We start from the raw sequence: 23,604 nt of genomic DNA on the forward strand, positions 1-23,604 counted from the left end.
AAGGAATCAGTCACACAACTGTAAACATTTTTTTTTTTTTTTAAAGGAAGCATATCGCTTTTACTCCAGCTCCATTCATTTTCACATGCAACGTTCTGTCATCTGCTCTTTTTTACTCTCTTTACAACACTAATACCTGAGGGGATTCACGACAGTGAAATCTCTTACCACACACTCTCCAGTTAAAGCTATGCTTTCCATTCATTGCAACCAGGCTCATAAACCAAAGCCGCCTTCAATGTGTACAAAGTTTTCTTTCGAAACACTTGGGAATCACATGTGTGTGCTTCTAGCCAGAATTGTCCTATTACAATTATTTTATGGGGTAAAACTCTTCTGCAACTGACAATTCATATCTAGTCTTAGTCATCAGACAAATACACAGGTGGACACACATAGTTTGCCAATTCCTTTTTAAGCTACAGTCTGACAATATAGTACTACCACAAACCTATGATGTTTTTTTTCCTTTCCTGAAATCTTCTATTATATAAGATTCTCTTGGGTATGAGGGATGGCTCAAAACCTACCTCAGCATATCGAGAACAAGAGAACAGCACACAAAGCATCCCACCTTCGGGACAACTCTATGTTAAAAGCATATACAATTGCTATGAATATTCATGGCTGCTTCCAGGGAAGGCAAATTCTGCAGTTCAAAGTATCAAATGAACTTCTTGGTCTGTAGTGTGGGAAGAATGCAGAAAATGCGTGTTGCATACAATTGCAAAAAAAGCAGAAAGCAACAAAAGCCTATTTTAGAAATTAGAGATTTATATAAAGCTCTAGCAAAGCCCATACGTCATTTCAGTGACACCAGCAGGGTGAAGACAGACTCTTTAAGAATGCCTGAATCTCCTGTTACAGTCTGACCCATTTATTCCCCCCAAGTCTCCCAGTTTGTACATGTATCTGACCTTGACCTTGCCAATGATCTGATTTGAGTGTGGCAGTATAGAAGCTGAAGTTGCCAATGACCCCAGCCCTTGGGCAAAGAATGAGCATCCTATCATGGTATCACAAAGTTTTATATAATGCCCTTGATACTGTGGAAATGTTGATGACCTGCCTGCAGACTTCTGCGGAAAGAAAAAGAGCTTTCACTTAGCAGATCTTTCCTGTCTATGCAACAGTAATGGAGAATCTGGGCAATTTTCCTCCCTCTTGGAGAACTCTGAAATGTGGAGAATGCCATTTTGTTACATTTCCTGCTGACCACATTAAGAAAGCTAGTGGGACTGCTAAGGGTACATCATTTATTGCATGGTAATACCACCCAACTCTTAAGCCTTAATATCGTCCAATAATGCAGGCCGGTACTTTGGCCAACTTCTAGTCAGGGCTTTCCTCAGGAGGTGAGGAAAGACAAACTGAGTGATGACATTCATTATGATGCAGAGACAAATGTATTTGGAGGAATTTCACCTCTCATGAGTGAGGAAATGCATTAGCTATTAGTCATCAACATTTGTAAGCGGGAAGGAAGAGGAAGGGAGTGTGACTTCACTGCCTTCACTGCTATAAAATTATCATTACAGCAGAAGCAGGTCCAGCTATCTATTCATCCAAGTACTTACATGCTGCTGCTCAAAAATATTCTCCTTTTAAAAAAAACCCAACACCTAAATGTCTAGATATAAGGTGAAAAGGTAGCTTTTTTTAGAAAAAACAACAATATGCAAGGCTTACTATCCAAGCTTGTGATGCATCACTTGAAATATAGGACAATGGATAGTAATAAAGATTAAAAGTGACAAAGACAGCTGTTTCACGATGTGGTATTATTATTTATGTAAGGCTCAAAGCATCACACACTTCATAAAGACAGAAAGAAACACAGGCTCTGCCCTAAGGAGCTCAGAGGCTAACCAAACAACAAAACAGCGACGGATGGTATCCAACAAGCACATGAAGGAGGCATTATGCTGTTGAGTCTCTGCTTATCTTCAAGCTCAATACAAGCAGAGGATGAGAGATGGGGTTAACTTTAAAGGAGAAGCATGGAGTAATAGGATTAAGCAGGATAGACTAAGTGTCAAAGCAGGAATATGCATGAGAGGAGGCAAAGAAAAGAGAGTGGGTGATGGAAAGAAAAAGCCAAGTGAGTCATGAAACTTGGCGAGACCAGTGGATAAGGAAGTGAGTGAGTAGCTGAAGCTTTGGAGGGAATGACATAGTCATTCCCTAGCACAGAGATAGGCAAGAGCTAGGGTGTTTCTCTTTGGCAGAACAGGAGAAAAGCCCAGGAACAGATGTGAAAAGGTCTGGAGTTAGCTGTTGCAGAAGCAAAGTGATAAATTTAAGCAACTTACTGCTGAAGAGACCACAAGTTTAACACAAGAATAGAGAAACATAGCTGTGGTTGAGATAGGAAATGATCTCAGACACACATTAATGAGAAACGATAGAAACAGCAATACTACACAGAACTAGAGAAAAGAAGGACTTAGTAACAGATGATGAGAATCGTTTGTTTCATGAGCAATACCTTCACTTCATAGCCTCTTAGTGGTTCATCACTTCTGACATGTCTAAATAATAAAATAATAAACTGACGCAAAACTACAGACATGGGAAGAGGCCACTAGTAGAGAAACATAACCTAGGGGCACGAGTCTGTTGAAGGTGGTTGTAAATATACATTTTAGTCTAAAACTAGAGCCAGGTAGCCTCTTGCAGTGATCTGTAATAGAAAAGAGTGTATGTCACAGCATAAGTGCCTGAAGTGCTCAAACATAAAGTCTAGTACAACCCTATTTCTCTAAGACTACATTTTTATTCTTCATTAATACATAGCTACACAGGAGTTTGTTAGATCAGGTTGTGTTCACTTACATGCACACAAAGAAACAGTGAAAGTTTTCAAAACCATCTTTAAAACTTAATTTTCCTTGAAATTGTGAATATTCTCTTGTAGGAAAAGAAATAGGCGCAATAAAAGGCTAGACAAAATTACTGGTTAATAACTGTAACAGATGCGTACCTCTAAAATCAGATTTTACTAGCTTTTTAATATACCATGCACAAAAAAGGCTTGCTTTCTAAAAATAAAACCAAAACCCAGTGTTTTATGTAGCTTTACACACATATTGGCAATCCGATTATCCATATGTTTCTTTACACTTTTCAATCATTCACAACAAAAACAACATACACAAAATTCACTTAAGGAAGTCAATAATAAATGGTATTTTTTTCTAATCTCAGCCTGCAATTTGTGCAATATAAAATTGCAATGCCAACAGGACAGATATCACCAACAAATATGCACACAGCATTTGAGCTAAGGCTTAAACTGCAAAAACTAGGCATGCATTTCCATTTTTATAACACTTAAGGTGACTGTTTTATTTACGTAGAGATGTTGTGACTGTGAGTGCAATAATCATTGTGTGTTTAAATGTGGTGCATATTTACATGGGTATATATTTGATAAAGCAACTTCATGACTAACTTCTCAAAAGTCCTATTTTAAAGGCAATTCTTTGACTGTGAAGATGTTTTTGCTCATGCTCATTTAAATGACTACTATGCAGCACGCCAGGCTATTTTCAGCTTCCAAAAGTAAAGAGTTTGTGGCTTCAGTTATTTGACAGCAACGTGTAGCTGGTACAGTCATTTAAGTATGATGCCTTGTTGTCAAAATCGTATTATTAATTCCTGTGGATGAATACCAAAGCAATTACATCCACAACCTATCAGTTCTTTGGTAAGACAAGCACATGACTGAATAATTTTTATATAGAAACTGACTTGCTTGTTTTTTTGATCTACTTCTGTAACAGACAGTAATTAATTCATCTCAAGCAAGCCTGTCCATCTGTTAGATGCTGAAACACATTTAGGGCCATTCAGAGAGGTAAGTAGGTGATTTTATTAGGTCTGGAAACATTTCAAACTTTCTTGCATATATTTTTCCTCTCATTTGAGCTGAAATACAAACTCAGATGCAGCCCAAATTCATGAAATAACTGCTCTGAAGGCTGTTAGTGCAGCAAAGACTTTTCAGAGATGTTAAAAACAGTAAAAGGAAAAAAGCACAGACAGATTCAGACATGACAATGGATGAGAAATACAACATATACATGTGGCAACAGGTTGAAGTAACAGGATCCTTGTCCTGGAAAAGGGAAGTGATGGTGTCTCCTTTGCTTACAATCAGTGTGCCTGACACCAGGTAACACAGCAGCAGAAAGATGTACAGAATCTCAAAGAATTGAGAGAGCATTAGCAACAGAGTAAGTTGTCCAAGGGAAATGATGATGTGTAGGAGGAAAACATTTGACACACAAACACCAGGAACAAAGTGGTATTATACAGAATGCTTGACATGGAAAGGAGGGAACTAAGTGTTCCATTTTTATAGCTCAAATCTTCATAATTTTTTTAAAGCAATGGAAAGCGAGGAGTACTAAACCACCTCTCCAAGCCAACATACCTAATCCAATAATGCCCAAGGTCTCCCCTCTGATCCTGGCAGCTCCAGAAGCCACTTCCCGAATTTGTTCAACACTTTGTACTCTCGTGCCTTCCCGCAAAGCCTGGTGAAGCCAGGTGGTTCGCCTGTACAGGTTCAGAATGTGGCACATGGTAGAATCTGCTGTTTCTTCTACTGAGGCAGCTGGCACATTACACACTGCGATCCCTGCAAAGAATGGGGGAAAGGATAACAGTTGCCAAATGTTTCTTATTTTTTCCCATTTAACAGCAATTCAGGAGTATGATGTTTAAATTTACAGATATTTCAACACCTGTTTTGCACAAATACCAAGTTTCTGACTGTAATGGCAGACAGAATATGTGACGTAATAGTTGATTATTATGTGCAAACATATTTTTTTCTCATTTGTTATTACTATTTATTGTGCTTGCAAACTAAGGCAAACAGTAAACAGACCACTGAAACCACAACTCAAAGGTATTGAACATGTCAGGTAGTTTAGAACTCAAGTCTTGCTAAGTGTGTTACCTGCACACTGAGCTAGGTGTTTTAAATACCAAACAGAAATCTGCCTTGCTCTCAACAGCACCGTTAATGCTCATTGTTTAGAAATAGTTGCATGAGTTAGCTTTCTATCACTGAGCAGATATCCTCCCAAAAGCTATCTATACAAGTTATAAAAAAGATAAAATAATTTTTAATGACAGCAACTCTTATAAAGTCCTCACAGGACTATTAGTATTTCCAGTTTGTGTACAGGTAATTATGACACAGAGAGGGACAATTTGTTTTGTGTGGCACATGTTTACGACAGAATTATGACAAACAGGATCCAATTCCTTTCCTGGTCCCTCAAATTAAAGAGATAACCCATCTAATTGTTAATAGGGAAATACAAAATCTGCGTCTGCATGGTGTGTAAAGATAATGCAAAATTAAGTCCATGTTCCTAATAGCTGAAAAGTTACCAGCTGAAAAGCTACAAGACCTTGTAGCTTTCCACTTGTCAGATTTCCACTGACAATTGTGGAAGGTGGATTGATTCAAGACTCACCATATTCCTTGTTTTATTTCAAAAAAACAGACCAGGCAACAAGTGATTGTAATTGCATGCAAGTTATCCCATTCTGCTTTTTACCTTCCAGTACTCAATGTACAGTAGCTCAGCAAAACGTTACTTGAAAAAGTTTGTGTCCTTTTTGACTTGTCTCTTCATTTGTTCTATTTACTACATGTTCTCTCTCTAATCATCAGCTCCCACAAATGTTTGTGTCTCAGTTCTGCTGACTGAGATCACAAACAGTATGCAGTATAATTTCACGGTGGAGAAAAAAAACGTAGTTTCTATACTAAAAAACACCCTAATACTGTTTTTCACTGTGTAGTTGTTTGGGTTTTTACATAAATAAATATTCAATGAGTCCTCAGCTCACACCAGGATATATTACGAAGCAGGGAAGAAAACCCATTCTCTTCAGCAATAATAATAACAATAATCTGACAAATAATAAGCTCGTACCATATTTATCTATGTTTTACATGCAAATGCCTTCATTCTGCTGCCCAGTACTTTTTTACAGCTTTCTTCAGATCAGTAAATACCAACATCAGGAACCTGCAGAACTACTTTTATTTGCTGTAGAGATACAGTGTCTGTTGAGTCACTGCTCTTAGACTTACACAAAGATAAAACAGCATCATTTTCTGGAATCTTGGCCCCTTGCTAACATCAACCGTAGTATGAAACTCACCATTTTTTAAAAAGGTGAAAAAAGTGTGAGTGGAGGAAAAAGTACAAGACTAAAAAGTAACATCCTCTTAAGTGCATCATATTAAACAGCTGCACTTATATATACAAAAAGGTTTTTTTCATGGAGCAAAAATGCAGGTTTTATATGGCAAAACAAATCTAATAAGCATGGTTCCTGATAGCTGGCATCAACAAAATAATGTTTTAAAAGAAGAGTTTGTATTACATATTTGGGAATTGAACTCACCTTACACCTTCTTTCCTAATAGGTTTCCTTAAGAAATTTGGGGAGAAGAGTCAGACAATTTCTCTACAAAACTGTAGGATTTTTTTTTTTTCCTATTTTTCCCTAACTTTAAAAACAGCTAATTTCTGGAAGGCAGGGGCATGGTGAGCCCCAAAAAGCAGCAAGAGAAAGATAAGGATCAGGAAAAGATGGCATACTCTTCTCTCTTATATCCATTGCTTCTATGCTCCCTTCTCTTTCTCCACTGCTTTTAGTGATCTTGTGCATAGGTTCAATGCTCAAAAATGCAGGAGTCAACAGGCATCACCCTTGACTCCCGCGTCAGTTGCATCCAGCTACACTCACAACTTGTACATATTTTCTAGTAAGCATTTAATAAAGTGGAGAGATTTTACCCAAGAAACATGTTTTCATGCATTTTAAGAAAAGTGCTAACATGAAAATATTATTTAATAGGAAAAGGTGGTAACAACCAACCTCACAAGCTAGCTTTATGAAAAATAACTCAAAAAGTTACTACGGAAGTTCAGGAATATGTCAGACTTTACAGTCTAACTCTACATTATATTTCAGAAGGGAATCAAAGCTTTTTACAAAGAGCAATTAACTCTCATATTACCTCCTTGAGATGCATATTATTTATACTAGTTCAGCAAATGGAAAGTGATTTGTCCCAGTAGTAGTGAGTTAGTATTTAATTCCAACCATTTCAACCTAACTATTAAAATCAAGACAATTTACACCGTAAGCTTTGCAGCATTTATCAGCTTTTGACAGACTGGACAATTGTCCTTCGTAAATACTGGAATGAACAAATGGTATGCATGTAACTGCATAACTCAGTCTAATCACATCATAGGAACTGAAAGATTAGGAATGTGGCTGTTTAGTCTATCAAATGAATGAGAATTTCCCAAATCTGCTGTACTCTGTCTTGAAGAATTATGTGGATGAATTTAAATTATGAACTTCGGTTACAATCCAGCATGATGACTTCCAGAAGCAGCCAACAAACCTGATTTTCCTCTTATCAGGGATTCTCTGCACAAATCTGACTCCTGACTAGTCGGGGCCTTTCATCTGTACCTATGTTTTAGTTTTTGATCTAGGATTTTACCCCAATTCAATCTCTACATATATATGTTTTCCAGGGCTCACGATGCATGTGCCTAACTTCAGCACTAGTTACAGTATGTAGGAACAGAGCCTTACGTGCTTTCAGACCTGATCTGTTCTTTAGAGAAACTTGCAAAGAAGTTGTTAGCCTCTGCCTGCTGCGCAAACTACACTGCCATTAGAAATAGGTAATGATTTTACAATCATTTACTGATAAACAGACCATATTACAGTTCCTCGCTACATCAAAGGGGTTACTAATAGGACTAAGCACTGTCACACTGAAGTAAATGTTTCCAAGATCTTCCCAGAACATAAAAGGAAACATACTTGGTCACCTCAATCTTAGAAAAGAAACGAAGAAAACGTAGACATTTATCCCGAGTGATAGTTTGACCTGTAGATTATAGATATGAGACGGTTATCCTAAACTAAAAACAGTACAAATCAGACTGTTACTTTTTTACAGTGAAACACTAAGCACCACCTCTTCATAGTTCCAGTATCTGAATTTATTCTGAAGCAGCAGCAATTGATTCTCCTATAAAATTGATATTCCAGTTTTATGGAGTGGTTTAGTACTAAATCTCATGCATCATAAATAAGTCTCAGACAGTTGATAATGATCTCATTTTTTATTCAAACAGAAGTAGTATGCCATGCTGATGGAATTATATTTTGTGATTGGATTACAGCAGTAGTAGATAAAATATACAATTTGGGTAAAAAAGAGATGAAAAATTATGGCCTTACTCCTTGGATTTATATTGAACAGGAGGATTTGTCATCCTGTCACAAAGCTGTTAATATTATCACTTAATTAACCAATACTAGTATCTCCGTAATGATTTTTAAACACTTTGATGAGAAAATTATACAGCTTACATACTATGTTAGTATAAATTACCCAGAAAGCATTAATGCAATGACTTAGATGCTATCAGATTTCTGGAGGCAAGTATAAGATGTAAAATAATGTTTTTAATAGTCATACCTAAATCTCCAGCAGATTTGATGTCAATATTATCAAAACCACTGCCAATTCGGACAATTATTCGAAGTGCTTTAAATTTCTCCAGGTCTTCTCGTGTTAAAGTGATAGTGTGATACATCAGTGCACCCACTGCTTCATTTAGTACCTGTAAATAAAATGGAAGAAAAAATACGTATTTTTTTTTTCTTTCATAGGATCTCAGCTTAATCACGTATACACATTTCCAAGTATAAAAAAAAAAAAAAACCTGGATTTAATGCTTTTCAAGTTATTTCTCCAAATATCTTCCAGCCTCTTGTTAGTCTTTTTCATCTCATCTATCCATTCTAGCATGATGAGGTTAGCTTTAGAAGATTTAAGTGACCTATATTTGTGCTCTTATTAAGAGGGAAAACTCTTCTCATTTCACAGGAGATGCTCTGCAATATTGAACCCTAACTACAAGCATCATTGGACCGCATGAGCACATGCAGATGAAACACAACATGGCAGCAAGCACTCACTTTAAACAGTACGTATTCTTATGCTTAGGCAGCTGGCATTCAGTTTTGAATGGAGTCACAGAGCAATATCTCTTCACCATACACACAGTGGTACAGGCATTCACTGCACTATTAAAACATTTGATACCTGAATAGAAAACATTCAGTAATCATTACAAAACCCTTAGAAAACAGAGACTGAAATCTGTCAGTTCATACACACAAACAAATCATTTGTCCCTTAGTTTATTGATACTGCAACTGTCTAAGCTCCCACTGATAGAAAACTAGATGTCATATAAATTGGTGCGACTGAGATGCCAAACTAGACGTTATCCAGAAAAAAATAGCACCTCTAAGAAATAAGTAATTGTACCAAAGCAAAAATGTTGCAAATGAAAAAAAAACTTGTGTGAGAGAGCACCAGAAGTAAATTGTCAGGATCTGAAAGGTCTGAGTATCTTTCAAATTACATTAGAGTGCATCCAACTTACTCAAGAAAGGTTAAGAGGAAGGGACATGGAGAAGGGGAAGAGAGCCCAATAGCTTCAAATTCTGCTACTACACAAGCAGTGATGCTGCACCCCACACAGCTGTTGTAAGTTTACTGTTCAGAAAGCAGAAAATATTTTCCTCTCTTTATATGCAAATTGGACAATTTCACTTCTTCAAAACACTTCTCTCTGTTTCTACCTTCAATGCAGTACCTAACATCCTAATCGTTCTATGAGATATAAAACATGCACAAATCACTTCAGTATCTACGCTAAGCTTAATGACTTCAAAAGGTTCCTATGACACACTTCACGTAAAAGGCTCTAAATTTCTTATTCAATACTTTTGGGTCTGGTACATGTATAGATTCCGTCATCTGAGTTACTTCTGCTCATGCGAGCACCTTCTAGGGTACTGCAAGATGAGTAACAACAATCAACATAAATCATTTAAAAAAAAAACAAACTATTGTAGCAAAACACAGTCTCCCACACAGAGGATTACAACTGTTAGAACCCAAGATCTGCAGCAGTAGTTTTTAAAAAACACTAAAAAAAATTTGAAAAGAAAATAAAAACAAACTCCATAAATATAAAAGAAAACTGCTTCTTGCTGAACACTTCACAAAATTATTTATGCTATTTCTACAGGTGTTTCTGGATTGGTAACCCCAGTTCTAAGTCAGATAAAGACCAGAATCCTTTGAGCAGAATTTGGATTTACTTGTAAGAGTAAAAACTGCAAAGAAATTAGAAATTACACATCCTTAAAGAATGCGGCTACAACATAATTCAAAGAACAGCTGTAGGCTCTGATCTTATAAATGATTATACACACAAAAAACTCCTTGATTTTAATGGTACAAACAAGTCCTTTGGAGATTACATCTAGCAGTCACCAGTCAGAAAGACTGCACTCATCAGAATGTGTTTCCTTGTGCTGTTACATAGCGTTAAAAAATCAAAAGCAGTTCACTGGTTTTGCCTCATTACAGTTGGTATGGACCGAGTCAAAGTCCATGCCTGGGGCAGTCTACACAAGAAATAGTCCCTCTTAAAACCTGCGTGCCCACATAAAATGCCCTTGGGGTTCTTTTGTTCCATTAATTCCTAAAAGAAAATTGCTCCAAAATCTCGCAGCTCCAAAGATACGGAAATTTCTTCTAATTTCCAGCCTCAATTTATTCACAGCCCAGCTTCTATCCATTTGTTCTGGCGCCAGTGTTGGCCATTTGCTTAAACCGTACTTTGTCTCCTTGGTGTTTACAATCCAAATGTATTTATAGACAACGATCATATCCCCTCTCAGCATTTGTTTGGCCAGACTTCACAAGCCTAGTCCTTCTAGCTCCTTCCAGGACGATGCCCTTCTACCCCCTTGATCAGTCTAACACTTCCTCCACTGTGCTCATACAAGTCTAAACTCAGCTCTTCTGTGGGGGACCACAACCGTACCTGGTGTGCTACCAGAGGTGTCCCACACCAGTGTGACAACACCACCAGCACTGTCAGCCACTGTATGCGTACTAGAAATCTCTCCTAATAAGGTATCACATGATATGCAATGTTTCTGCACAGCCACCGTCACGCTGCCAGCTGACCCTTTGACTAACCCATAAATATGAATCCTTACCCCTGAAGCATGTGTTTCTGTCACCCTCCCAAATTTGTACTAGCACTTTCTCCAAGTCACAGGCCTTGCTACTTCAAGCCTCAAGGTCCTCAAGTTCTTTATGATATCCTGGTCCTCTCCAAGTAGCCACATCCTCCATTCTGTGTTTTATCACATACATTTCCTCCACCCTTTCCAGGCCTGCTCTAGATGGCTGTGACACAGGAGAAAATATCCTGTTTATTTATCAGAAGGGCAAAACCTGAAATAGCTTAGAGCTTACAATGACCCAACCTAAAGCTCCTATGGCAGCCAGATCCTCCTCTACCAGACTGGAAAAGGCCAATGGTATTTGTGGTTTAGTATGTGCAGACAGAGAGCAGTCACTACTTTAGGGACTGCATTAACTAGGGGCTACAAGACAGCTGAAGTGGCTCAGGCATTTGTGCTTTAAAATCACAGTGTTTCATTTGGGAAGCAGCTTTTCACTTCATAATCATGCATATTTTATTAACTCAGCCAGTCAAGACTGTAATTTGGACTCTAAGAGTGCCAGTCTGGACTCATTACACTACATTTTTCGGCCCATCTAGGTTTATGGCTTGGCACTAGGAGGAGACAGGAAAGTATTGGGAAGCTTGGGAATGTGTTCAATAAAAGGAAAAATATTTCTCAGCTATGGCTTAATGCTGACACTAGCCATTTCCACAGGCAGTTATTTATCCATCATATGGGATATGGAACAAACAGATGCAAATGAAAAAAATCTTTTAAAAGTTTGGTTTTTGTGTTTGAGCCTCTTCTAGGATTATGGACCAGATAGCAAGGAAATGCACTGCCAAAAATGTAATCTTCTGTGACTGTGTACTATTTCACATTAATTTGATAATTAAATTACATTACTGCTTTTTGCAAATGGCCATGTGATTGAAGTATGCCAAAAAGGTAGAAAATGATAGCAGAAAATCTGAAGTCAGCATTGAATGAAAACATTCAGCGTTGATGAATATTAATAATGCCACTTACAGATTAAAAAAAAAGTAACAGTGAAAGTTTCTGTATTTTGTAATTATTTGTATAAATTATATTCTCAGTCATTACATATACTAAATGCACACAAGGAAGTTTGACAAGCTTGTCAATGAGTAAAATCAAAACCTGAACTAAATCCGAGTATAAGACATGAAACTGAAATCCAGCACAAATGTAAACAGTTCTGGAAAATGAAATAATCTTTAGAAAAAATAACTGGATAGGAGTAATTTACTGATCACGTACAGAAGCACACCCAGTGGCGGATGCATGAGAAATACTGGGACTATATGTGGGTTTTTTCATAATTTTCCATAATGAACTTGATTGATACCACCTTCCCCAAGTTCTAGTACAACAATTTTATTACAAAAATATCAACTTGTGTCAATTTGACTGAGATACACATTTAACAAGCAAGCTAGAAATTTCAGAGCAGCGCGAGTATGTGGCAGTCAGACAATGCTCCTTCATGATCTCTTGTGAGGAAAGATAACAGGCAAAGTTTAATATGAGAACAAGCAGAGATGGCTGCATCCCTTCAACAGCCATTTCTGCCTTCATCAGATGACAGTTGTGCTTTACAGAAAGAAAGGATCTGAGATAAAAGTTGAAACACAGGACGTGAGTTGGCTTCCTTCTGTTACCAAATGACTATGTAGCCCATCTGCATAACTTCTGTGCCTTCAGAGTTACTTCCAGGTGAAGCTACACCACACTGCTCATTGAAAGTCTGTTTCATACCCTCTTCAAGGAGCTGACATCCAATCACAACTGCTCGGACAGGTCTTTCCGCTCTTCCTCAATCTCAAAATGTTGACGCTGCTTTCACATTATGTCAGGTCTCCAAAGCTCTTAAAGAACACATGTAGTAGGAGACATTTCTATTTCAAAGAATTTAACAAATCTTGAGTACCGAATACTGAAGGTTAAAATATTTTTTAAACATCATCTTATATATTTTTTTTCACCCCATTTCAGCACCAGGCCATTTTAGCCATCATGCAAACATAGTCACCATTGTGACACACATGCCTCATTATTTGGGGAGGAACTCTTAGCATCTGGTTTGTTTTTACAAAAAGCATAAATGTATCATAACATGCTAAGAATAGAGCAGTGAGGACTCCTCTTTGGTCATCTAAAGGCACACTACTAGATTTTACTGAGACTGATCTCAGAGGCTTGTGGGTCAAATATAGAGTACAGAAACACAGCAGTATGTTAAATGCTAAACTACTTCAATGCAGAGACAGAACATATTTATAAATTATATATTAAATATGACAATATATCATAATTTTTTTAAAGACTTCTAGCAAGTCATCACTAGAAAGTTCTATGTTTCACCTGGTTCTAGAAACTACAGGGTATTGCATTTCTTGGACTTGGGAGTTTGACGTGTCATCTCCAAAAAAAACTTGTTCCAGTGTCACCAACAGACTTGAGATATGTTGCACATTTGGGTGGAAAAAATGTATGTTAGCTAGACTGAGCAGGCCTTGCATTATTTGACTTGCAAAAAGCAGCCATACGTCAAATTTGTAACCAATGGTCTGTGACATGGGATGGCTGCAGCAGACTTGTAGCTGCTCTCAAAGGCTCACTACAACACTACAAAGGGTCCATGTGAAACTAACGCCATTAAAGCTAAAAAGAAAAGCCAGTGTGCTCAAACAGTATTTAGCAGGCCTCCAAAACCCTGCTAGCTTGTGCTGCTTTTTACAATAGTACCTGTTCCGCTTTACGAGACTACCAGCTCGATGTTAGGTTCCTATGATCCATGGCACTGTCAGTAACCTACCCATTCCACAATATGCACATTATTCAGCCAGGATACTGTCTACTGTAGACCCTAAATATTAATACTTAAGTTTACACTGTACATAAATACAAATAAGTATTGCATACAAACATAAACAAAACTTACTTGCAGACTCCTGAAAACACTCCAAAATCCTATATATATTCACACACTGTATAAATGACATATATACACACTTTACATATATGATAGCATATTTCTAGTCTTTAAATACACTTTTGAAAAATACATACATACAAGTACACACAATTATATAAATAACCTGCGTAGCCTACAATTTTTAAGAAACTATATTGAAGCCAGTATTTGAAACCCAGGATTTACTGACAGTTATATGCAGTTCAGTGACAGAAGTCAATTTGAGAATATAGACTCTGAAAACACGCTTACTAAATAAAAGACTTCAATGAAAAATCTTTAACAGGAATTCTGTCTGTTAACTTATATGTTCTACTAATAAGGCTGAATTGTGTTCCATTAGAGTTCAAGTCTATCAGACGCTAGGGTGGATTGAACATCTACATCAAAGGATCATTACATCACGCAAGTCACTGATGACAATACACCAACCCACACAACTGTCTCAAAAAAACTTTTAATAATCACCAGCGATTTTCAAGCCCCGAAGATCCTTAGTAAAACTCGATACTGGGAAATCAAAGAAAAAGCTAGTTGATAACCAACTATATTAGACTCTAATCTGTCTGTAAGATTGATATATGCTGCTTCCTGGGTACAGCATCCCTTCTATTTTGCTTTTTAAAGGGTATTAGTTCAGGAGACACTGGCAGCCTGCCCCTTCCTGTAATGCTGCACTTGACCTGTAATATTGCCACTGGCAAATCTGACAGATGTTGGCAGAAGGGTCAATTGAATACAAACATCAATTTTGTACGCATCCTTACTGTGATAGCTGTGTGTTAACTACTTTGTTGTATAATGAGGTGTAACAAAAGTTTTTAGGATCTCCTTTTGTTAATTTTTTTCAAAGTCTTTCACAAGGAATCTGATCCAAGCCTCATTCAGTTTCAGTGAATTTAAAGGGGTTTGGATCAGCTCCAAGGTGACAACTTATTCCCATGTTTAGAACAAGGCGGCTTCCTTTCAATCTATATTCTTTGAGAATTTAATTCTGATTGAAAACTAAAATGCTGCAACTGCATCATGAATATAAACAGCACTGATGGTACAAGCGCAAGATTGCAGCTTTACTGCTAAACAAAGAAGAATCTGAAGCTGGAAAAATTATCTTACTTAACCATTGATATAACAGGAACGAATCAAAGATTCAGCTTAAGAGCACTATTCTTGATTTGTTTGTATCAGTTTCAAAACATTTGTTGCATTATGAAAGCTCTTCAGCTCTTCTTTAAAACAGCCTTAGATAAAACTGTAATGACTGGAACTGTTTCTACCTTTAATTCCTATGTAAAAGTGCAATTGAAAAATTTCAAGTACTGTGTCATTGAATAGGAAATTCAGCTTTTAAAATTTTTTAACTTGAACTAAAAATATGGAAATGTAGTACCCCTATGAAGATAATTTTATTTTGTGCTTTTCTAACAGGAGTCAAGGGATCTGACACATTCTAACTTAACTAAGCATAGGCTTACCAGACAGACTATTCTCCCACTCCCAACCAAGTAACTGATTCTCTTTAATGTTGTGGTGAACTGAGTATCTGCATGAAGCAATAAATCCCGTGAAACACACACATTCATTTTTTTCTTCTAGTTTATTTGAGACATAATTACAGAAAAAAAAAAGAATGAGAAAATGTACACAGCTTCAAGCAAACTCTTGACTACTTTCCAGCCTATACATTTTGCTTTAAAGATCATTCCTAATGAGCTGTGCTTTCTGTCTTTTTCATTTCGGTTTGCAAGGATCACTTTGTTTTCTCTCTGGTTGGTCCAGATGTCTATTACCAGATCTTGCATATTATGTTTACATTTAGGCCTTTGGAGCTACACAGCACGCTCCATGTTACAGAATACACGACAGAAGTCAGGAAGCCCAGAGTAAATAATTTGAACCCCAAAAATCTTAGGCAACTCAAAGGCCTCAAGGGTGTGCTTGGGTCTCTGATGCCTTCAAAGGTACAGAAGTAGAAAGAAGGAGCAATATTGCAGAAATCAGAAGTGATGGGTAAGTTGCCAAGGAGCCAGGAAAAGCAGTAAAACATGAATGGCACTGAAAGGAAGACGGATTGGGGGGGGTGGGGGAGAGGACAAAAAAAAACCCACAAAAAAACTGGGGACAGGCAACAGAGCATGAGACAGTGAACAAAGCAAGCTGACCTGGAAAGAGAATGAAAGCAAGCTAATTATTTTTAAATAATTTTTTGGATGAGCACCTATATTTTTGGCAGAACAAACTAAATCACCATGTATGTTTGGAAGCAGTCTGAGGCAGTTACTGAGAAGATCGATTTAAACATGATTAATTGTAAAACAAAAACCAATTTAAACAGTAACTTCTACTAACAGTAAATGCAACCCCTTTTAAGAAAGAAATGTTACCACCAAAATCTTAAAATAATTTTTACCCTAAATGACAGAAGTTTCCTGATAGGATGCAGTGAACCCAGTTCCCAGTCATCGCGTGATATAGTTTGACAAACGTGATGTTCAACTTTACACAGCCATATGCAACATCTACAATAAAACAGAACTTGGGAGTCAAAGCATAAACATATAAAATGCAGCCTTTCAGGCTGGATTGAAAACAAACCACTTTTTCTAGGGTGGGTAGAGGGAGGAAAAAAAAAAAACCACCAGTAAAACCTTACACACGAGTAATTTCTGAAGAAGTGTAATAACTGTCCTCTAACTACAAAGTTATTTCAAAACTTTGGGTCACTGTCAGTATTCACTTCAGCATCAGCAGCCTGATTTCTCAAAAGGAAGGAAACATAGCTTCGCCATCCAACCTGCCTTCCAAAGCAGTGGCACAGGGAATAAATTCTTTGACCTGAGATGAAGCAGAGTTCTAATACAAGTTATTATTTACTTGTGACCTTAAACAAGTTACTTATTTTCCATACTTTAATTTCCTCAGCCATAAACACAGAATGACAAATGAACTCTTTGGCATAAGGAAGTCACTACAGAACTACAGATCAGGCACTACCCAATTTGGAGAAAACTTTCTTTAATTAGCATATATAGTAAGGTATAGTAGTATTTACTACGTCCTGCTTTTGACTCTCTATACAAATGGCATTCAAATTCTCATTTCTTCTCCTCCTTTGTATTAAAATGTCTCAGCCTTCCTGCTTCTCTATGAAAAAGCATCTACATACTGCTTTGCTGGTACCTGTCTCACAAGCTACTACAAATTCCCCTTTTCCACTCTATTTCCTTTGCTGTCTAGACATCTTAAAACATGGTATTTTAAACCATCATCCTGCCCCTGAAGCCTTCTTATGACCAGCAGAAATCCCTTCTCCGGATTCTAAAATGTTTACTCTTCTAATGCTAACTCCACACATCCTTGTGATAAAGGCTCCACAACTGCACAAGCTGAGTTTATACCTGGTCTTGCTTTCCTAGCCACCCCTTCGTAGTCTTTCACTCCTTTCCTCATCAGATGATTCTCAGTTCATGTCATTTCTTCATTACATTCACCTACAGCCACCCATCTATGTGTATCAGACAACATCAATCACCTCTTTCAAACCCCACCCTAGATTTCCCAATCTCTGGCCTGCCTCCTGCAACTTCAGACTATCTAAATGTATCTGCATCTGCTACCCTACTTGGTTCAGTATCTCTTCTTAAAGACAGGAAATATATCAAAGAAAAACTAAATTCCACCTTCTGCTTTCAACAAGCTCTTCAACACTAAACCTCTTCCTGATTTTCAGTCATCTCTTCTTTCACAATGGGGAACAGCCTTTTGCAAATCAACAGCCATTATCAAAATCTGTATTTTAATTAACAGGACATCATTTAGTATGGCCAGGAATGTGCATTCATAAATACATGAACATTTTACATACTGCTTTAAATATGTAATTTCTAATTTTAAAACTTCTCCTGAAAACACTTTTATATTTAGTAAAGCACCATTCCCAAATAACATATTATATAAGCAGTACTAAAATACAGATATTTCTGTACTATAACTCTAAAGATGTGTGGAAAATAGCCATTTTTCACTGCAGATGAAAAGTGGAGGTAAAAAGTATATACTTTTCACATGGAAACGAACAGTGCTCAACACTTTGTAAAACTGATCTCTTAGTCTATATTACAGTAATACAACAATATGATAATGAATTAAGGTTTGTGATTTTTGTTGCAGAAATTTGTTACCTGACAGAACAGTGGTACTTTGCAAAATCAAATATTTTATAATTACATTACCCTTCAGACTAGTGAAAATTTGTATTATAGTAATTTACTGATTACTAGTGAAAATACATTTTCCAGATATCTTACTGAGCTCAGTGAGAATGAATTATTTTGGTATAACAAAAAGCAAAGGATGCAAGTTTTAGTATATCCACCAAAAAGAAACACTCTTGTGGAGATCAACAATAGACTACCTGTGTTACTCATCAAGCTTCAGTTATTACAGCTTTTCCAAAGCTACAATTTGAGATGTACACACTGAATTTCGGTCTCAAGATCCAAAAAGTTCATTTACTACACCCCATTGATACCACAAAATATTGAGTGTTTCTAAAGGCAAAGCATTCACGTCACACAGGAATTCCTCAGTCTCTACACATCATAAATAAATGATGTTGATTTCAGTAAACAAACAAAGCAGAGGACTATTCAGGTGGTGCAGTTACCAATATTATAGTGTTCCCCTGAAGAATGCTACCAAAAGAGTGAAACAGCATTTATATTACTTATCTTATTCAGTCCTTGTAAATGGAAACCAGCTATTAAACGTATTAAACTTCTGACAACAGTGTGAGATAGGAAAACAGTAAAACAACTTTTAAACATGGTTAAAAAGTAGACATAAGTAAAGCATTATATCACACTTTAATTATCAATCTATGAAAAGATAAAGAAGAATTGAGAAAAAAGCTTGTGTTAAGTATATCTCTAAAGAAAAATGATGAATATCATACTTAGATTATTATTGTCTTTGACCTTTACAAATTAAAGTTTTCGGTTTGTGTTGGTTTCGGGTGGGGTTTTTTGTTATTTTTGTTTTTTCTTTTTTTTTTTAAAGAAAAACACAACAGCCTATCTATTTCTATGCATTTCCAATTACCAATGAAGACAAAAGTTTTCACTTGGGATTTGTTCTCTAGTTAGTTAGTTTTAGGTTCTCATTCACCACCACAATATTGAGCAATCTTAGTTGTATGCATAGCAAAAATACTGGTCTTTTCCAACAGATGTTAAAGATATGGTTGACATTTGCAGTAGGTTTTGGTAAAACCTTACTGTTTCAAAACTGAATGTCACAACAAAATAGAAGTTCAAGTTTTGAGTTTATGCTATCCCACTGACCATCCACTGTAAAGGTGGTCTTCTATATGACAGTATCAATACATTTTTAAAAAAAAGGCATGAGATCAGAACTATAATATTGCCAACCCTGATTCTAGCTTATAATTGAAGAATAATCTAAATAGAATAGTTTTGACTACCCTGTGAGAAACAACTAACAAGCTGAAACAAAGGGTGTCTGGACTGCAGATTATTTCCTAGTAGGAACAATTTTATTTTTTTCCATTTTCCTATTCACATTAGAATTTTATCTAAAACACAGCTGAACAAAACAAGGTAGTGATGTTAAACCAGTATAGATGCAGCAGAAAACAACCCTAAATATCATTGATTCTTGTGCTGACAAGAGTTTATTCCTTTATGGGGGGGGGGGGAGGGGGGGGGAGCAGAAGGTTAAAACAGGAAATCTGAAAATCTGCAGAAGCATCCACCAAGGAACTATCAACAGAAATATCCACCAAGGAACTACACAGGGGGTTTCAAGAGACAGGAGTCACTTCTTACGTTTGTCTGAACCCTGACCATCAGTTCTATTTTGCCGTGTTGATCAAGATTCTTTAGTTTTCTCTTTATTGTTTAAAAAAAGAAAAAAAAAAAAACACTACCACTTAAAATTTTGGAAGTTTTAACAATGAAAATGTTTTTTTCAGACTAAAAATATCTTTAAGAAATAACAAGCTTAAGAGTTGAATGATGAGGTCTCATCAGGAAGATGCTGACATGAAAGAGACTACATAAAATGAGATTTATAGTAATCTGATAACAGAAGGGAAGTTAGTATTCATATTATTTTCAAGTAGCTGGCTTTATAAGAAAGTCATCAAAGAAAAGATTAGATCTTTCATCATATACAGAGAACTTAAAATGTTTAACAATGCTATATATTACAAGAACATGAAAAGTAAACAAAGAATTAAACCAGATACAAATTTAAAATCATGGAAAGCTTCTGAAAACCTGTCACAAACCCAAGGGCTGCTATAATTAGCGTGGAACAAGTCTAACAAGGTATCTGTAGAGAAACAAAAATTACGGTGCAATTCGGTTCAGCTGGTAACTCTGTAACACCTGAATCCCACTCAGCAGTATACAGTACTAAAGTGGATACAGACGCTTGCCTAAAAAGCCTTTAAGTTAATACTTGGATCTGCACTTGTCTATCAGGGATTTTGGCTGGAGAAGAAGAAAATAAGACTCCCTTGGAAGGCACCCCTGATCGCCCTCCTCTGCACTTGGTTCCTCCTCTGCCATCGTATTTATTACATTTTTTTACCCTCCATAGAAGCTGTAAGCCCTGTTTTCATCCTTTTTTAGGTGAAGAAATATTTGGCATTTCGGGCTTAGTCTGCTAGCCAATAAATTCACCAAAATTAATTCTACCTCCACAGAAATATGGATGTGAAAAGGTTGTCTAGAGAGCAGCGAGGATTTGGGGTGGACATAAGGCTGAAAGAAGTCTCCGAAGAGAAAATGTAGTTGTATGAACCAACTGGCTCCCTTGGCTATTATCACAAAAAATGGGTATCCCTCTAAGAAAATGAGAAAACCTCTGACAACGTTAAGAACCACTAGTTGTTTTACATCTCCCAAACCACCAGGAAGGCTATGAAGTTCTGGAATAACATAAGGCTAGAGTACTTTTTAAAGTTCATTTTCTAAGTAAGCTTTGGGTTAGCATTTGTTTTGAAACTCTTCTGCAGTGTCAATTCTCAGTGCAGAAGGCTGCCTAACCTGATTTGCACAATTCCTTGGCTAAACAGAGAGGTTTAAAGTTTCTCACATGGCCTATCAAATATTGAGATTTGGCTTTCCAGCTGAAGGCTGAGCAACAGTGTTTCCAAGAAGCATTTCAAAATATCATGTATATAATAATCATGGAATATCATTTTTCCCACAGGTAACTGTCTCCATAAATGTAATTCAGTAGGTAAGCACACAGACAACATCCAGCCAAACATACACTGCACAAAAGCATACCTCAATACAGACATTTTCATCTTTGTTTCATCATCATGTTTCACCACCTACTGGAAACAACCAGTAAGTCACTCACTAAGGTAATCAACCATTATCTAAAAATGCAACAGCTAAACACATTGTCATAGCTAACACAACACTGTATCTGTTCACAATCCTGAAAATACTTGCATTTTCTAAAACACTTTAATTATACCTCTAAATATTACCTTTTCGTGAATTTCTTGTGTAGACTGTGCATCACAAAATGCCACTGTGGCTACATCCTTCAGAATAGGCATTTCTACTGTACAATCCCTGCCATCCAGCAATGCTACCAAAGGGCGCGGATGCATGGGCCCATTCATGATCGGAGGTCGAATGCCTGGGAAGAAACAGAGAAGACTTGTTATTCAAGCCATGCAAATGTAATAAAAAAAAAAAAATAAAAGGTTATAGCTAGGCTGTCCGTTCTGATGGTAGAAAAAGACTTCAAGGACTAAAGCTAGTAAAACAGGAACAAGCTCACAGTCACCAATCAACCAAACACAGATCTAAGTGAAAAAAAGCCATGGAGGCTCAGGAGGCTGAACAATGGAAGATGGATAAAACTACTAAGGAAACACTGTATTTGGTTTTCCAAGGGACATCCTTACTGCACTATTAAGAAGTGTCTGTTCAGTCTTATTCAAGGTTAAGTTTTGATTGGATTCCACACCTTTGTGACCTCTACACAGAGTGAGAACTATCTTGTCCAGGCTTGCAAGACTGTAGCTTATGGAATATCATAAGCAACTCAGTGAGGATTTGAGTATTCGATTTACATATATGATGATGTTCTACTGAGATTAAAGTTTAACTGAAAAAAAGCCTACAACACCAAAATTTTGAATTTACTGAAGAGCCAATGTCCAAGTGTACAGGCTAATTGCTGATCTAGGTAGGTCTTCTTAGACTTGGAAAGTTTTACAAAACAATTCCGTACAGCTTGGTCAAACAAATACATCACACTTAATCCACCACTGAAAACTCTTACAAAATATGAACAAAATGCCCCTCCCTAAATCAACATCACACTTGGAACATTGTAGAGTGACAAAGAAATACACATTAAGTATTTGGGGGAAGGAAAGTCAGTTGAAAGTGCAGACTTCATTTATATCCTCTTTACAGAATCTTAAAATGAAAAGTAATCCTTATAAAAGATGTTCTCTATCTTGTTAGCAGTATAGATTCTATAAATGTACTAAAGTACTTAAGCGAATAACATTAAACCATTACATTTACACAAAAGTAGTTAAGTGTGGGTGGAAAAAAGGGACTTCCTGAAGAGATAAGGAAAAGCAAAACCAAGAATACAGTACATTATTTTTTTCCTCTTTTAAAATAAGCAGTTTTAAAAACTGCAAAGTGAAGCAGTCTAGATACTTCTTGTATGCAAATTTCAACATACTTTTGTTGCAGTGTGAATTTAAAAACATTGCTTATTGCTTGACAATACAAGTTAGTCCAACATTAATGCAAAAGATTGAGTTTCCTCAACTACCTTCTACAAGAAATCCCTGCATCTTATGCCCTAGCCTGTGTCAAAAAGCAAGCCCTGAAAGACTGCAATCTGCATTTTAAGTGGATGGAAAAACAGTAGAATCCCAGCTGTACAAGATACCTGGTGAAGAAAAACAGCTCCTAAGAAAAGAGATTTTCACAAGTCAACAGAAGCAGCATATTACTTCTCCACGGGGACCAAGCTCATGTCTGGGGCTGAAGGAGTGCAGCTAAGGAGACTGTCACCCTCATAGACTCAACTGTCCAGCCTGCACCTATGAATTTCATGTCCACCCCTAATCAAGTCAGGATGACAGACCAGCCCTACTACAGTCTGGCGTTTAAGTTCTTTACCTGTTCAACCAGGTTTTATGCTTGAAGACGACTGAACAAGGATGACTGGAACTTTTCCTATATACACACAATTTCAACTAGCGCCCTATCTGAAAAACTTCTAGAAAATGCAGCTGGCTTTAATTTAAATGTAAATGCACAATGCTTTAAATTGCTTTTTCAGCAGTAAACAGCAAAAGGATCTTTCAGACTCAAGGCAAGAGGACAACAGATCCTCAACAATCCTTCTACATTTGGTCGCTAAAGTACATTTGGTTCTTTTTCTGTCCTAATCCC

The 23,604-nt window shown here is 36.8% G+C and overlaps 1 protein-coding gene across 12 annotated transcripts in view; it reads right to left on the minus strand.

Annotated features, from left to right (window-relative positions):
* CTBP1 (C-terminal binding protein 1) overlaps positions 1 to 23,604 on the minus strand; it is a 251,197-nt gene that overhangs the window by 18,560 nt on the left and 209,033 nt on the right. For all 12 annotated transcript variants that reach the window (XM_074147740.1, XM_074147737.1, XM_074147745.1 and 9 more), the window contains 3 exons: positions 21,660 to 21,814; positions 8,549 to 8,693; positions 4,439 to 4,645 (listed from right to left, as the gene is read on the minus strand). In XM_074147740.1, coding sequence (XP_074003841.1) covers positions 4,439 to 4,645; positions 8,549 to 8,693; positions 21,660 to 21,814 — 507 coding nt within the window. The remainder of the gene's footprint in view (positions 1 to 4,438; positions 4,646 to 8,548; positions 8,694 to 21,659; positions 21,815 to 23,604) is intronic.

The sequence above is a fragment of the Numenius arquata genome, chromosome 5, assembly GCF_964106895.1.
Source record: "Numenius arquata chromosome 5, bNumArq3.hap1.1, whole genome shotgun sequence".
Classification (NCBI taxonomy): Eukaryota; Metazoa; Chordata; class Aves; order Charadriiformes; family Scolopacidae; genus Numenius; species Numenius arquata.